Raw genomic sequence first — 15531 nt, 5'->3', positions numbered from 1 at the left:
AATTTTCTAAATTGGAAAAAAAATTTTAAAAAATCTGAGATTAGTCTCAAAGTTTCTTTGTTTTTTCTACCAAGTTTTTGATTTCTCAAACTCAGAAATGTTCAAATTTTTTCAATAAAATTTGTGAGATTAAACTCTAAATTTCTGCAGAAATCCTTTTTTCTGTCAATTTTGGCTCTAGTGTGTCATCGAATGAATCAGCTGAAGATACTAAAATTTAATATTTTGAACATCTTCTATTGATAAAATAGAAATTAATATTAGTACTTTTTGGAATTAAATCAAGCTTTCTTTGAGATTAAATAAAATACAGTGTTTTTGCATTAGTCTGTATCTTTAGCATCCATGAAATTCCAAATGTACAAACATAACTAACTTAGATTAATATTTCAGAGTTTAGACTTTTTTGCATTTATTTGTTTGTCTGCATTTCCCCTGTTATTGGTCTAAAAATGTTTTTAGCAAATGACATTGCTGCTTTATAGTTATGTAATAGAAACAACACTGCAAAACATCAACTAATACTAATATGAATATTTTTGAATAATATTTTAAACAAATAAAGTTAAATGAAATAAATCTTGTTAAACTGTTTCATGAAGCTGATGAGAACTTCTGAATCTAATTTTAACAAAACAGACCAATCAGTTTGACTTTAAGGGTCATTTAATTAACTTTCAATCCATAATAATCAAAAAAGTTCACATATATCTCTGTGTAAGCGTGTTCACAGTCGATTCAATCCCAGAAATCTTAATTAAATTTATTTAAATTGTGAAATCATAATCTCCAGCAACTGCATCTTCAAAAAGGGATGAATTAATGGAGCTGACTTATCAGACCAAAGCTTTTTAGTAATGGATGGGGATTTATTTAAACAGTTCCTGGTTTATTTAACAGACAATCTTGGTAAATATTATCTTCATGATGTCTTTATGTGGTACACATTCAGCTCTCAGACTAATAAATTCACACAAAGGCAGCAGCAGTTTGCCTTTCGTCTTCAAAGATGTTTATTAAGATAGTAGATCCTAATCACTCAATTAAAAAGACAAATATCTGTTTCTCTCAGGACGTTAATCTGAATGTTTCTCAGTTTTTCCGTCTGTATTTTACATGAATTATAGAAGGTTATGCAAAAAAACAAAAATCAGAATGTACACTTTTGAAACGTTTCAAAGCTGCAGCAGAAAATGAATGAGCTGACAAGAAACTTCAGGATAAAACGTGGAAACAGGAGAGTGGTGTGAAAAACAGAGGCATTAATAATTAATGAGGAGGCAAAGATGCTGGCCTTGCATGAGTGCACACACAAGAACGATACGCTTCAAAAACACTGCATTTTAGTTTAGATTCCTTATCTTAATACCTTAATATAATCTCATATTTCTTTCTAAAAAGTTACTTATAAGTTAGTTTTTCTTATTTCCAGTGAATTGAGACATTGGCACTACAAACTAGACCAATAATAATTGGTAACATGTTGTGGCTTTTGCAGTAAAATGCACAAAATCACAAAAATATTACCAAGTATTTTTGGTATAGCTTCTAGTGCAAATAACACAAAACAAAATTATAAGTAACTTTTCAGCAATAATTCCTTAAAACTAATAAACAGTACTAGTAATAGTGTTAACTAATAACAACAGTGCTAGTATTTTTAATATTTCATTATTAAAAATGAAATAAGCTGGCAGAGAAACTAGTACTTTTACTTCAATGTTAATTATTTAAGCTCCTATAGCTTGATAAAAAGGTACTTTTAAGTTAATTTTGTTTTATTTCAAGTGTACCAAGATATTTGCAATGAAACTAGACTAAAATTACTTGATAAGATTTTGTGTTTTTGCAGTGTAAGGCTTGATTTTATGAATGGTTGCAAAAGAGACATTGAACACTAGAGGGCAGCAGTACGTTTGTGCAAAGAGATCGTCTCAACTATAACAGCATCATAAAAGGTTAAAAGTCAGTAGAGCTTGTCAGGACATATATATATATATATATATATATATATATAATAAAATCACACACACCCATGCGTGTGCACACCCACACACACACACACACACACGCCCACACACACAGAGCAGGTGGTTTGACACATTCCCTGACTGTAGTGGCAGATTTCACACTCTGAGCCACAAACACCTGCAGACCTGCTTCATCCCAGCCTGTAAATAATCTCTGGGTGACTCCCTCTCTTTGCTCCTGCTGCATTATGGATTAACTCTTTGTTAAAGTCGTTCTGAACGAGTTGGGCCTCCAGCCAACTGGGCCATCCAGCTGGATGCGTGAGCTGCTGCTTCTCTTTAACCAAGGCTTCACTAATCCCTCAGATAACTACTGACTTACCCTGTCGGCGCTTAAAGGTGTCATGTCCAACTCAGTTTATGTTTCCTGTTCGACTTTCCACAAACACATCCAGTCATTCAGCTGCTTAATGCACGCAGGATTTTAAAAGCAACCTATTATGCTTTCTTGAACAATTGAGGACAGATCTATGGCCTATACAAAACATTTTTTTGTATAAAATCATTCTTAGATAATGAGATCTTTGTCTGTTTTAGGGCGTCTTGTCGCTTTAAATCACAATAAGCTGCTGGTGGCTTTTACACTCGCATGTGAAAATGGCTGCAAACAGATTCTTATTTATACAACTGTACATATTTGAGAAGCACAAGTGGCTCCTCCTGCACACTGCAAAATATCACCAACTATTTTTGGCCTAGTTTTTCGTGCAAATGTCTTAGAAAACTTGAAATAAGACCAAACTAATTCAATGTTTATTACTGGTTTTGCAACTGTCAACTGTATGTTGTTTTTATGAGTTTTTATGTTTGTGATTTCATGATGTAAAGCCCTTTAAACTGCCTTGCTGCTAGACAAATTTGACTGATTACAACTGACTTTTCTGAACGATATAGGAGCTTGATTTAGGTCAAGAATTACTTAATAATTATTAAAAAGTACTATTTCCACTGGGAGTTTATTTCACTTCAAACATGGGAAAAATGTCTTGTTAAAAGTGAAATATTCTGCTAATGGAACCAGTACCTTATCAAAAATATTAAGGAATTATTGACCTAAAATAAGGTCCTATGTATAGCTGAAAATATACTTTTGAGCTTGTTTCGTCTTATTACAGGTGTACTAAGATATTTGCACGAGAAGCCAGAGCAAAACTACTTTATAGGATTTTGTGTTTTTGCAGTGTACAACCAATAAGAATGCAGCATGTGATTTCTGGATGCTAAGTCAACAACACGACACTTGTCTTTTCCAGCAGCCATTATACAATGCATACGGCAGTAAAAGCAGCTGACCAAGCGTGCTGGAACTCAGCTTGGGTTGCTAGGTAACAGGCGGAACTCGGCTGGGTTGCTAGGTAACAGCTGTGTTTCGCTGCAGTTACTAGGTGAAAGGTCAGTGCCTGCTGATTTATGACATTACATCTTGATTTTTTTGGTAAACGGCTCCTTTTCCAGAAATACAAAAAACATTAACTTATTGCCAAAAGCTGTCCATTTGGGGTATTTTTAAGAGCTTTGGGTGTTTTTAGAAGCAATTGAAACACAAATTTTAAGTTTGAAAATATGCACAAAATGTCAATTTTGTATAATACGTCCCATTTAAGATTATTTGGCTCCTTTTCTGCATGGTTTGCTTTGTTAATTTTGTTTCAAATGAGACTCTTATAACACTACTGTTCACCAGATAAAGATAGAATGCATAAAAATTTGTTCCCCTGGTTAAAAATCAGCTCAAACCTCAGCTCACATCGAGTTGTACTGGATCTAAAGCTATTTGCGGCTCCCTCTCCAATTCCTCAGCGGTCAAATTTTCAGATTAAACATTGTGCAATATGAAAAGACTCAACAGGAAACCATACAGCAGTGGCTTTTAACCTGGGCCCATTACAATTCTGCTCACTTTTCTCCAAGGAGGCAATCCACAGCTGGAAACACGAAGTAGAGGAAGAAGCAATATGTTCTTGCTCCTGATGTACCAACTTGAAATGTTCCCCATTTCATCGTTGGAAAAGCTGCTCACGCTGCGGTAAGCACTGGATGCTGAGACGAAATGACAAGGAGACGGAGGAAAGACACTGCAGGGTGCTGATTTTCACACAAACTGATTTTCTTTGTTTGAACGACTGAATAAAACTGACAATTTAAAATCATTCTTACAATTACAACAGAGTATTGACATTTCACTAAATCTGCTTCTTGTGTTGTTCTATTTTAGCAGGTAATTTATAAACAGTTTTAGGATTTCAACTTGATATTTGACCTTCATTTTTTAGAAATGCAACATCCAACTGTTTCACCTCTACTGTATTTCAGAACAAAGAACTTTAACACTGAACAGAACATTAGAGTTTCACTGGAAAACTAAATCTTACCAAGTAATTTTGGTCTGGTTTCTTGTACAAATATCTTAATGCTCTAGAAATAAGAAGTAAAAGTAACTTCTCAGCAAGATATGGTGTCTTAAGTAAATATTTCCTTAATATAGATGGAAAAGTATTATTTCCATTAACGTATTACATTTTTCTTATGTTACAAGTGAAATAATGTGCTAGATAAGCAGCTGTTAGACTCTAGAACCATAACAAACACAAATATTGTTCACATGCATGCTGGTGTTTGAACAGTTTCTACTAATTTTTAGATAATATTTTTGTTGTTGCACAGTTTTTGTAAACAGCCTGTTAAGTTTTAGTTCTCAAATGCACTTTCGCATTTTGTAATTTTTTAAAAAATTAGCCTGCCTAGTTTCACATTCTTTTGAACTCTTTTGCTGTTCTTAATTACTGCAGCGTATTTATGTTGAAATTTTGCCCTTTCAGCTACCGGAATATAATGTCACAAAACAGCACACCTAGCAACTCCAGCGAAACCCGAGCTGTTACCTAGCAACCCCAGCCAAGTTCCACCCATCACCTAGCAACCCAAGCGGAACTCCAGTACATTTGGTCAGCTGGTTTTACCACTGTATGTGCTGTACAAGGGCTGCTGGGAAAGACAAATGATTTGTTGTCAACTTAGCATCCAGAAACCACTTGCTGCATTCTTGTTGGTTGTGCAGGAGGCTCCACTTCTGCTTTTCAAAGACATACAGTTGTATAATTGTGCATCTATTTGCAGTCATTTTCACTTGTGAGTGTAAACGTTGAGTTGGGGGACGTGGCCAACAGCAGCTTATTTGTATTTAAAGTGACAAAACGCTCTAAAGCAGCTACAAATAGGCAGAACTGAGAAGACTTAAGCCTCACTATCTAAGAATAATTTTGTAAAATAAATTTAATGAACATGTTTCATATCACCCACAGACCTATCCTCACCTGTTCAAGGAAGCACAACAGATCACTTTTAAAGGGTGTTTTGGGGTTTCATTTTTTATACTACTGGTTTTCAAGTTTAATGAATCCCAAATATGACAAAAAAAACTAAAATAACAATGCAGGACTGTAAAACAGCAAGACTGGATATAGTCCAGCATATGACTGCAGCATTCAGGTCGCTGCCTCTGTTCAGAAAGGTCAAGGGTTAACATAGCCGAGGGTGACGAGGGCTGCTTCATCAGCACCACAGGGATGAGGAAGAGGAAGAGGAGGAGAGACTGAGGACAGAGGGGAGAAAGTCATGTAAAGTAGGTCAGCGAGAAAATGTGATTATCCAGAAAAACAAACAGCAGCCTCATCCCATGTCCAGAAACACTGGCCTCCTGTGTCTTCTCCTCTAACGTCGTCCAGATTCGTCTCCCAGCGACGCTCAGAGTCACACTTACTGGACAGGTTGGCACAAACACAGATGGGGAGACAGCTCCTTCTCCCCGCTGCCTTACATGGTGCTGGAGCGACTGCTCTGGCCATTGCAGCCCTGCTACACACAGCCAATATTTCAGAAACGCAGCAGAACAGCCACCCTGACGTCCCGCTATGGCTCCGTTCTGGACAGCAGAACGACCGGCTTCCTTTCAGGAAATCAGCAGATTTCGAGCAGCTTTCAACAAGGCCGCAGTTTTATGGGATTATTTAGAGAAATCAGTGAACTGCTTATATACTGAAACAACTGTTACTGACTGTTTTAAAGGGGGGCTGGTCATTAAAAGTCACATTTTGCACATTTTTATGCTTCTATTTGAGTTCCTACTCCTTTTAAAAATAGCACAAGCACTTAAAAAACACTCAGACATTTTTTGGTAATAAGTTAATGTTTTTTGTGTCTGAAAAATGAGTCATTTCAAAAAACTACTGATTGTTGAGTCTTACAGCGTCGTTACCTAGCAACCCAACCAGCATTTTTGGTAATCTGGTTTTACTGCTGTACAAGTTGTGCAATGGCTGCTGGAAAACATAAGCTTTTTGTTGTTGTCTTCATTCAAAAACCACTTGCTGCATTCTTACTGATTGTGCAAGAGGCTCCACTTCTGCCTTTGAAAGATGTGCGGTTGTATAATTGTTGTATAATGTGTTTGCAGCCATTTTCACATGCGATTGTAAGACTTGAGTTGGGGGTTAGCTTGCACCTTTTTCTTTATTTTACAAAAGTCCTAACTGGCAGTTTTGCCTGTTTTCCCTATCTGAGCCTAATGATTAATATGACTGATATGTTTTGAAGTGCAGTTTTGTTCAGAAAGACTTCAGTAACCGTTTTATATAATGTTTTGGTTGTTTTGTTTATTTATTTTTGAATATTTAAATTATCTTCCCGTTTCAGTGAGTAAAATGTTCTTTGGAAATGAAATTTTACTGATCTTTGAGAGGATGAACTTGCATTAATAGGCCTTTATCATAGGGCTGAACAATAAATCAATGACAGTATATATCGTGTTAACCACGTTATCAATACCAGTATCAATAGGTAACACGTCTGATACAGTTTCCAACAATTTTACTGACCTACGATCCAGAACCGCACAGCCTTCTGGGAGATGTAGGCAGAGGAAAGACATTAGCCCTCAACCTAGCTCAGCAAGGCTGGTGAACTAACTCACTCACTCTCTGGTTACCTAGCAACTCACACACACTCTGGTTACCTAGCAACAACTTGTTGAGTGACTTGCACAGCTGCAGTTCAAGGTTTCGCCACCATGCCTCAAAAGCAATTAAAAATAAACAACGATGTGGAATGAAAATTGTGGATAAAACAAGATATTTAAAACAAAAAACTAATCAATAATTATCAATATTGACTGATATGAAACACTTATATTGTGAGAGGTTTGTCAGTCATATTAGTTCTACTTTATTATTATATTAGCTGAAATTGGTCTCAAAACAGCAATTTTATTGTTTATACCAATAACTCCTGGAATAATTTATCATCCAGTAAAGTCTGTTATTGTGTAAGCCTGTTGCAATAAGCAATAAATCAATTAATCGCATGATAAATTAAAACAAATTTATTAATATCCATTTGATTTATTGTTTTTCTCTTCTGGTGCTTTGTTTTTTTTTAAGTATAATTTTATTTATAAAGACTTCATAATTTGTTTTATTTGTTGTTTATGTTGTTTTGTTTATTTATTTTGGATTTCAAATTTCTTCCAGTTCCAGTGTTAGAATTTAAAGTTTATTGATCTTTGAGAATGGGTTCTTGCATCGTTACCATTTATAATCATTATCATTTATCCAATAACATCTGGGACAATTTATTGTCCAGCAAAATTTGTCATGGTGACAGCTTTTTATATGCATTTCTTATTTTGGTGAAATTAGAAATCACAAACCAAGACCAAACAAAATGTGACAGAACTGAGAGAGTTGAGTGAGTAAAGCGAAGCAGGTGTGGATGATGTTGACACACCTGAGGGTTTCCAGCTGCCTCCGACTCCGGAGAACTCCTTGACGGTCTGGTGGACACCTGCCGGCTCTTGAGCGGCGCCGAAGGCAGAGCTAAGGCCGATGGTCTGCTGGGGGTCTGGGGGATGGGAAGGGCACTGTGAACCGGTTTGGGTTTCGGGAGTCCTGACTTCATGGCTGAGGCCACCAGGATGGCTGGCATCTTCTTCCCCGAGTCCACAAAACGACCAAACCGCCCTCCACTTCCACTTCCACCGATTTCTGCTCACTCACTTCAGATCCCAGTGTTCCCAGAACCGAGCAGCACACCAAGGTTGCACCTGATTGAGGTGCAATTTGTCAGCGTCTGGATCTTTGGCTGCAGAGAAGTAGGGAAGCTTTGCCAACATGCAGAGCAGTGGGGGGGTTAACCCTCACATTTCCACCTGTTTCCCATTACAGGCAGCTTCAGCTCACAAAACGCAAAAAAAAATGTCCAAAGATTTCTGCAGAAAAAACAGCAAATAAATCCCAGGGAGGAATCCCTAGTTACCTTGCGGCGTTGCAAGAAATCCCTTCCACTCACCTCCAGTTCAGAGTGAGTCGGCAATTAACCAAAATAACCCTTCATCAGCTCCTCTTCCTCCTCTTGAATGAAATAATTGCCTGAAGTCATAGATTTGTGAAGAAGAACAGAGCGGAAACAGATGGAAAGAGGCAGCAGCGATGCAGCAACTGTTCGCTTCAGCGACTGCTCCGCTTGTGACAGAGCAGCCTGAAAACACACTCCACACACACTCTCTCTCTCTCTCTCTGCGCTCAGCAGCAGGTGTGGCTTAGATCAGGCTGACATATGTGGAGACTGGCTCAACACACACTGGTGGCGTCTTCATCCAGCCTGCCGCTCTCTGATCCCGTTTGGCTTAACTCCTCACTGAAAGGCCACATTTATGAAGCCATTTGCTCTCAACTCGAGTTTGAAAACAATGTTACAACGTAGCAAGTGCCGTCTGGGAATTTCTTTATGAAAATCATCAAAATGAGGTAAATCAGTTGCTCAATATCCAATTCTGAGAAAAAAAAGTAATAATTCTGAGATTAAAGTAAAACTATATAAACTAGTTTACTTTTAATAGTGCGTAGGAGGACACCATGTTCAGTTTTTGGATATTTTCATTGTTAAAAATGTGTTTTTAAAAGTGATGCATTATTATTATTCTGTGAACAGGTTAGGATATATTTACAGATGATCTTAAACATGTTCATTACATTTTTTGCACAAAATCATTCATAAGAGAATGACTTTGCAAATATATAAAAAGAATTTAGTCTGATCAGTTCTGCCTATTTTGAGCTTTTTTAGGGCCTCTAATTGTAATTGTACTAATAATAGTACGATTACTCTCATAATAGTACTTTAAAGGGGCAGTATTTTTTTTTATTTTTCCAAAGCAATAATATCATTTTATAGTGTAATCAAGTAACTATGTTACCATTAGTGGTTATAAAAATGCTATATGTATTTAATATGACATAAAAGAAATTTTACTTTGTAATTTATGCCTTGAAATTGAGGCTCTGTCTCTTTCTGAAGCTCCGCCTTCAGGAAGCCATCACAACATTGATCCTCTATTAACCCTTTAACGACATTTTCACCAGCATTTCACTGAGAAATAGCTCCATTAATGAGCTCAGCAGATGTGCAGTTTCGCCAGGTGTTTGCTAATTGCTGCTGGCTAGTCTGAAGGAGCTGAATGAAGGCTGCTCTGCGAGGCGGAAGCTCTGAAGATTGGAAACTGCAGCTCTGAGGAGGAGCTTCATCCATGAAAGCAGAGCTAGGGTCAACCAGGTGTTTTGCGTAGCTGGATGGTTGCCATGGAGACTAAAGGATTTCTCAAACATGCGTGAAAGAATCAAAGCAACACTTCAGGTATGGTTTTGATGAGGGAATGACATCATAACATGAAGTAAATTTTACATGACAGTGCCCCTTTAAAACCAAATAAGCTGCTGCTGGCCATGTCCCCCAATGCAACATTTACACTTTTATGTAAAAATGGCTGCAGAGATGCACAACTATACGATTGTTTTTTTGGTTTTTTTTTAAAAGCAGAAGTGGAGCCTCCTACACAACTAACAAGAGTGCATCAAGTGGTTTGTGGATGCTAAGTAGCCATTGTACAATGCATACAGTGGTAAAACCAGCTGACCAAATGTGCTGGAACTTAGCTTGGGTTGCTAGGTTACGGTCAGAATTCTGCTGGGGTTGCTAGGTAATGAGCAGCGTTACTTTCTGGAGGTTTTGAAACTGCTCATTTTCCAGACACTAAAAAAGCATTAACTTATTGCCAAAAACCGGCTTGGTGGTTTTGTAAAGTTTTTGGCTGACAAAACTTTTAAAAACCGATTACTGAATCAATTCAGTAATCGGTTGCTGAATTGACTGATGATTGATCACCTATAATGCTGCATTGGTAAAACAGAGGGAAAAGACATGCTACCTTTTTCCTCTGTTTATAAATCTAAAATATTAATATTTTAGTTTAACAAATTTGTATTGCTTCAGCATAAAAATATATATATATTTGCATTTTTATCAGACTCCTCACACACACCAGGACAGATTTGGTTTTTTGTTTGTTTTGTTTTTTTTGCTCATCCCCATCCTACTGGCTCAGCTAAAAACCCTTCCAGTAATTTACTCTAGAATCACTGCTATAATAACAGGGAAACCATGTTAAACTCTGCAGCTGCCTACAAGAAACAACCCAAACCAAACAAATTAGGAGAAATTAAAAGCATCAGAGCCACAAGAAAGTGCAACTCTTGTGTTTATATATCTCACAATGAAGAAATCATTTTTTGAATATGACATTTAAAAACCGACTCTTATGGAAGCAGGGTGAATATGGTAATCCTAATCCTGTTATATTAATCCCAAATTATGCTAATACTGATATCTGATTATGTCTAAGTGCCATCTTTTGCATCTGTGTGGTTCTAGTTTGTGTTTTTAGCAACATAAGGGCTTGAGAATCCAAATAAATCAAACTATTCATCCAGGTTTTTCCAAACCAGACAAAACCGGTACTTTTAATGTTTCTGTTCAAAATGTATCTTTAAATCTGCCTCAGCGTAACATTACAAGCCTTTCTTTTAACAGTGAAACATATAGGAAAATACATTAACTCCACCCTGGCTGCCTCAAATGTCATTCTCTCATTTGGAAAATGGAAAAAAGGAGAAATCATGCGAAGCATAACAAGGGAAATTTCCATTATTTTCCTTCCCCTGTGATGATAAACATATGTCAGACCCACGTGGATCACAGAGCTGCACTTCACAGAGTCACAAGAAGAAAGAAAAAGCAGTGAAATGTGATTTATGCTGCAACCTTTGAAGATACCTGATGAGAGTCCAGTGGAGTCTAATAATAGAGGCTGTTTGGCAGTAAATGGGCGGTATTGACAGTAATAAGTAGGACACCCACCGCTGTGCTCTGCTGTATGTTTACACTGTATTTCTCCCAGAATAATAAACATTCATGTGGGGTAGGTGGTGGGTGTTTTCAGTGAGCTGCAGTCAGATTCATGTCAACAGAGATTATATAGAAACTCTATAGGAGGCTTGCTTAAATATGTATATCTGGGTGCAGCTCTGCAGAGTTCTGACATCTGTGTTCAAAAAATACCAGTCTATGCACCGCTTCAAAAACACTTAGGTGCTAAAGAATGTGACGTATGGAAACACGTAGTGCAACTACAAATGTAGTCATCAGTTTTCAGTGAAAATCAGCACAATCTGTTAGAGCAAAAGTTGAATTTTGCTTAAATTGCAAGATTATCAAGAATAGTCCACATTAACACATCGCAAAAACACAAAACCTTACCAAATATTTTTTGTAATAGTGTACTAAACATCTTAGTACACTTGAAATAGGACAAAAATAACTCATAAGCAATTTTTCAGCTTGTTTTTAGTCAATAATTCCTTTAAAAAATTATAATTGTAAGTGAAATAATCTGCCAGTGGAACTTGTACTTTTTCTTCTATATTAAGGACCTCTTATGCAAAATTCAGCTGCTTCTGAAAAAATGCCCCAAAAAAACACCCAGGTGTTTTTCTAGCAACAAGTTAATGTTTTCTGGTATCTAGAAAACCCGTTTCAAAAACCTTCGGAACGTAACTTCACAAATTAGCAGTGCTCCACCTGTTACTAAAGGTAAAGGTAATTTTATTTATATAGCACATTTTCAGCAACAAGGCAATACTTTACAGAAATTTACAGAAAATTCATGTACTAAGCAACCCAAGTCAACCTCCAGCCCATTTGGTACAATGGCTGCTGGAAAAGACCATTGTTTTGTTGCTGACATACCATCAAGAACCCACTTGCTGCATTTTTGTTGGTTGTGCAAGACGCTCCACTTCTGCTTTTCAAAGATATATGATTGTATAAATGTGCATCTGTTGGCAGCCATTTTCACTTGTGAGAGTTAACATTGAGTTCGGGGGTGTAAAATTTAATTAATTTTGTGCAAAAAATGTACTGAACGTGTTTTGACCTTTCTATTTTTTAATCATATTTTATTTTTTGTGATTTATATTTGAGAAAGGTGCTATATAAATAAAACTAACCTTATAACTCACTTTGTGGAAACTGGACAAGCAGCTTGTACAGAGTCTAATGTATTTGGGTCCTTTACGTATCAAAATACTTCAAGATCAAATTCAAACTACTTGTTAAATATCTTTCATTCCCACGCCACGATTCATATTCAGACTATTGAAGATGCAGCAATATTTATGCATCATAAATTAAATTAACTTGTGGATACACGCACATCGACACACATTTATTGCTGATTGTTTTCATCAGCGGAGTCAGCAGACCGGAACAACTGGGCCGTCTGCGCCAACATGAGCAGCGCTAACTGGAGCAACCACCTGACATTTCCACCGTGCCGCCACAGGATCTTTGACTTGACCTACACACCGTTTCCTTCATCACTTTGCTCCCGCCCCGCGCAAAACCTCTCATGGTAATGAAGGGTGGCAGCCAGCAGGGCCCTGGCACGGCTGCAACACAACATGCAGTCAAAGGACAAATACACAAATGACAAAGACTCTACGCACACATTCAACACAAATTCATCTCAAAGGAATCTGCTGAGTCAGCTAAAGTAAGGACAAAGTTATTTTTGCTTGTGAAACACAAAATCAAATTGAGATTTAAAAAAAAACAATAAGGAGAGTCAGGAAAGAGGCGGGAGTAGGCATCAGTTAGAGTAGATTTGTGCATTAGTGTCAGTCCAGCTGCAGCACATGTGTGTGTGCGGGTGTGTGTGTGTGTGTGTGTTTGAGATCTAACTGGGTCTTTAGGGCAGTATGTGGGAAGCGAGGTATCCTGTCATCATCCTGTCAAATGTCACCAATAAAGAGAGCTGGGTTCATACTCATATGGAGCATCAAACATGCAAACAAACAGCAAAAACATGGACACATAACCCTAAAGCTCCACTTTCATTCTAAACTGTTTGGATTTATTCAAACTCTTCTGGCATTTAATTTAAAACGATCTATGATTAGTTGTATCCATGTTTTATTTAAGAAACGTTTACAGAACGAATGTGTTACATTACAGAAAATTTTAAACTTTCCACAGAAACAGCTATTAGAAAATCAGTAGTGTTCACACTGAAAAATAACTGTTATCTTGTTATCAGTGATTACAGAGCAGAAGTTGGCATTTAGTTCTACACTGCAAAAACACAAAAATCCTACCAAGTATTTTTTGTAGTAATTTTTCAGTAAAACACAAGAGCTTTAATAATCCTTTAACATTGATTTAAAAGCACCAGCTCCTTTGGCAGATTATTCCACTTATAACAAGACATTTTCCCCAGTCTGCATTGCCACCACCATAGGCAAAAGGTATAATAGATATACAATTTTTACATTTTTTAGGTTAATAAGAAAATTACAACATATTTAGACCAAAATGTAAGTATGATGATGTAGAATGTACATTGTAGATTAAAAAAATTACATTTCCCTCAAAAAAGTGAGAGAAATTCTGAGATTAATCTAAAAAAAATAGTTAGAACAAGGGCCTTTCTGAGCTTCCAAAAATATTTGACTTTTTGTAATTTTCTGGGTTTCTAAGTCAATATTACACTAATATTTCCACTAGTGTTTCCATTAAATAAATGTAATTAAAATCATGTGAATAAGTTTGGTCTCATAATATTAAAAAACCTGCCGCACCATCATTCTCCTCTCGTCTTCTTCATGGCTTGAGCCAGTAGCAACATCTGGTTGTTGATCATGTGACTCGTGTGATACAAAAAGAGGTGTTTCAATTGCAGTTTTGCTAAATAAACCAAACAACCACCTCATCTTAGCGCAAAATGGTTTTATCAAAATTGGAGTGTTTCCCTTGAGTACATTTATTTTCACATTTCCAAATTGTGCAGTTTTGTGGTCAATAGAAACGCAGCAAATATTCTGATAACAAAGAACACAATTTTGCAATTGCGGTGTTCCCATTAAATAAGAAACGCAATTAAAATCACACATAAATAAGTTTGTTCATGCGCCATCATGCTCCTACCACTTCCTGTCGTCGTCTTTGTCATTTCTACCAGTAGTAAAATCCGGTTGTTCATCATATGACTCGTGTGATGCATTTCCACTGCAGTTTTGTGAAATAATCCCATTCAACACGGCCAAAAATCACCCTTATGTCATTTTTTTTCTTTTTAAAATTGCCATGTTTCCATTAAGCAAATTTATTTTCAAAATGTCAAATTGTGCAATGAAAAAGCAGCTACTAAATTGTTAAAAGAATGATTCACACCATAATTATGCACTTTTTGGTCAGTAAATCTGACTAAAATGGAAAAATGGAATTTGGGAAAAATAAAACATAATTTCGTAAAAAGCTACTGAGTAGTTCACGTGCAGTAGTAGTTTTGCTTTATCAACTGTGATGACTCTAACATGTGAAAGTCCCAGTTCAGGCATCATGACCTGGTTTGAGATAAAACACAAAGAGTTAAAGTGAGACAGAGGAGACAGCAGCACCCAAACAACAGTCTCACTCCAGAAACTGGGCTGACAAACAAGGAGACCAAGGAGATGTCACTGCGGCCACAGCTCGGGGGTGCGTGCATGCGTGTGTGTATATGTCCTGAAGACCTACTTTACTTTCCGCCAAAGGTAGCACACGTTGGATCTGAGAAAATTCACAGAGAGAAGATATAATAAACCATGTCATTATGTAATTTCTAATGCCGTCTGTGAAATTAGCCAGCGCTAACTGAGCTTTTACAGCTCGTTTAGGGCCCATTAACCGAAAGGCGGAGTTACATGTGAGCACATTATGTTCGACACGTTTTAATGTTCCCCTCAAATGAATTACGCAGCAGCTAACACTTCCAACAAGCCTGGATTTGAAGTTATCTGTCATGTTTTAACCTCTACTTTACTCAACTGAGGAGACGGCGGTAAATATTTTATGAATGGGGACGAGGGTGAAAGAAAGGACAACAAATGTCTGCGAGCAAAAACTACAGCCTGAAACCTTTCTGATGGTACAAAATAAAACTATCATCCCTCTGATGTTGGTGAATATTAGCAGATTTGTCCTCCTTTCTGCCTGTCTGTGCTCAGACGACCCTGCTTGGCCTGAATATTTTAGATTTCATGTGCTACCTGAGAGAAAGTGACATTCAGCTGCAGCA

At 37.0% G+C, this 15531-nt stretch overlaps 1 protein-coding gene across 9 annotated transcripts in view; it reads right to left on the bottom strand.

The window, feature by feature from the left end:
* Positions 1–15531, bottom strand: part of nav2a (neuron navigator 2a) — a 262068-nt gene that overhangs the window by 129303 nt on the left and 117234 nt on the right. For 8 of the 9 annotated variants that reach the window (XM_028014164.1, XM_028014165.1, XM_028014167.1 and 5 more), the window contains exon 1: positions 7812–8549. The exons of the other annotated variant lie outside the window; for it this stretch is intronic. In XM_028014164.1, the coding sequence (XP_027869965.1) occupies positions 7812–8009 (198 nt within the window). In that variant the 5' untranslated portion in view covers positions 8010–8549. Of the gene's footprint in view, positions 1–7811; positions 8550–15531 lie in introns of those variants that run through there. 9 annotated transcript variants of the gene reach the window in all.

The sequence above is a fragment of the Xiphophorus couchianus genome, chromosome 4 (assembly GCF_001444195.1).
Source record: "Xiphophorus couchianus chromosome 4, X_couchianus-1.0, whole genome shotgun sequence".
Lineage (NCBI taxonomy): Eukaryota > Metazoa > Chordata > Actinopteri > Cyprinodontiformes > Poeciliidae > Xiphophorus > Xiphophorus couchianus.
The sequence above is the reverse complement of the archived record's forward strand: the minus strand, read 5'-3'. Positions and strand labels throughout refer to the sequence as shown.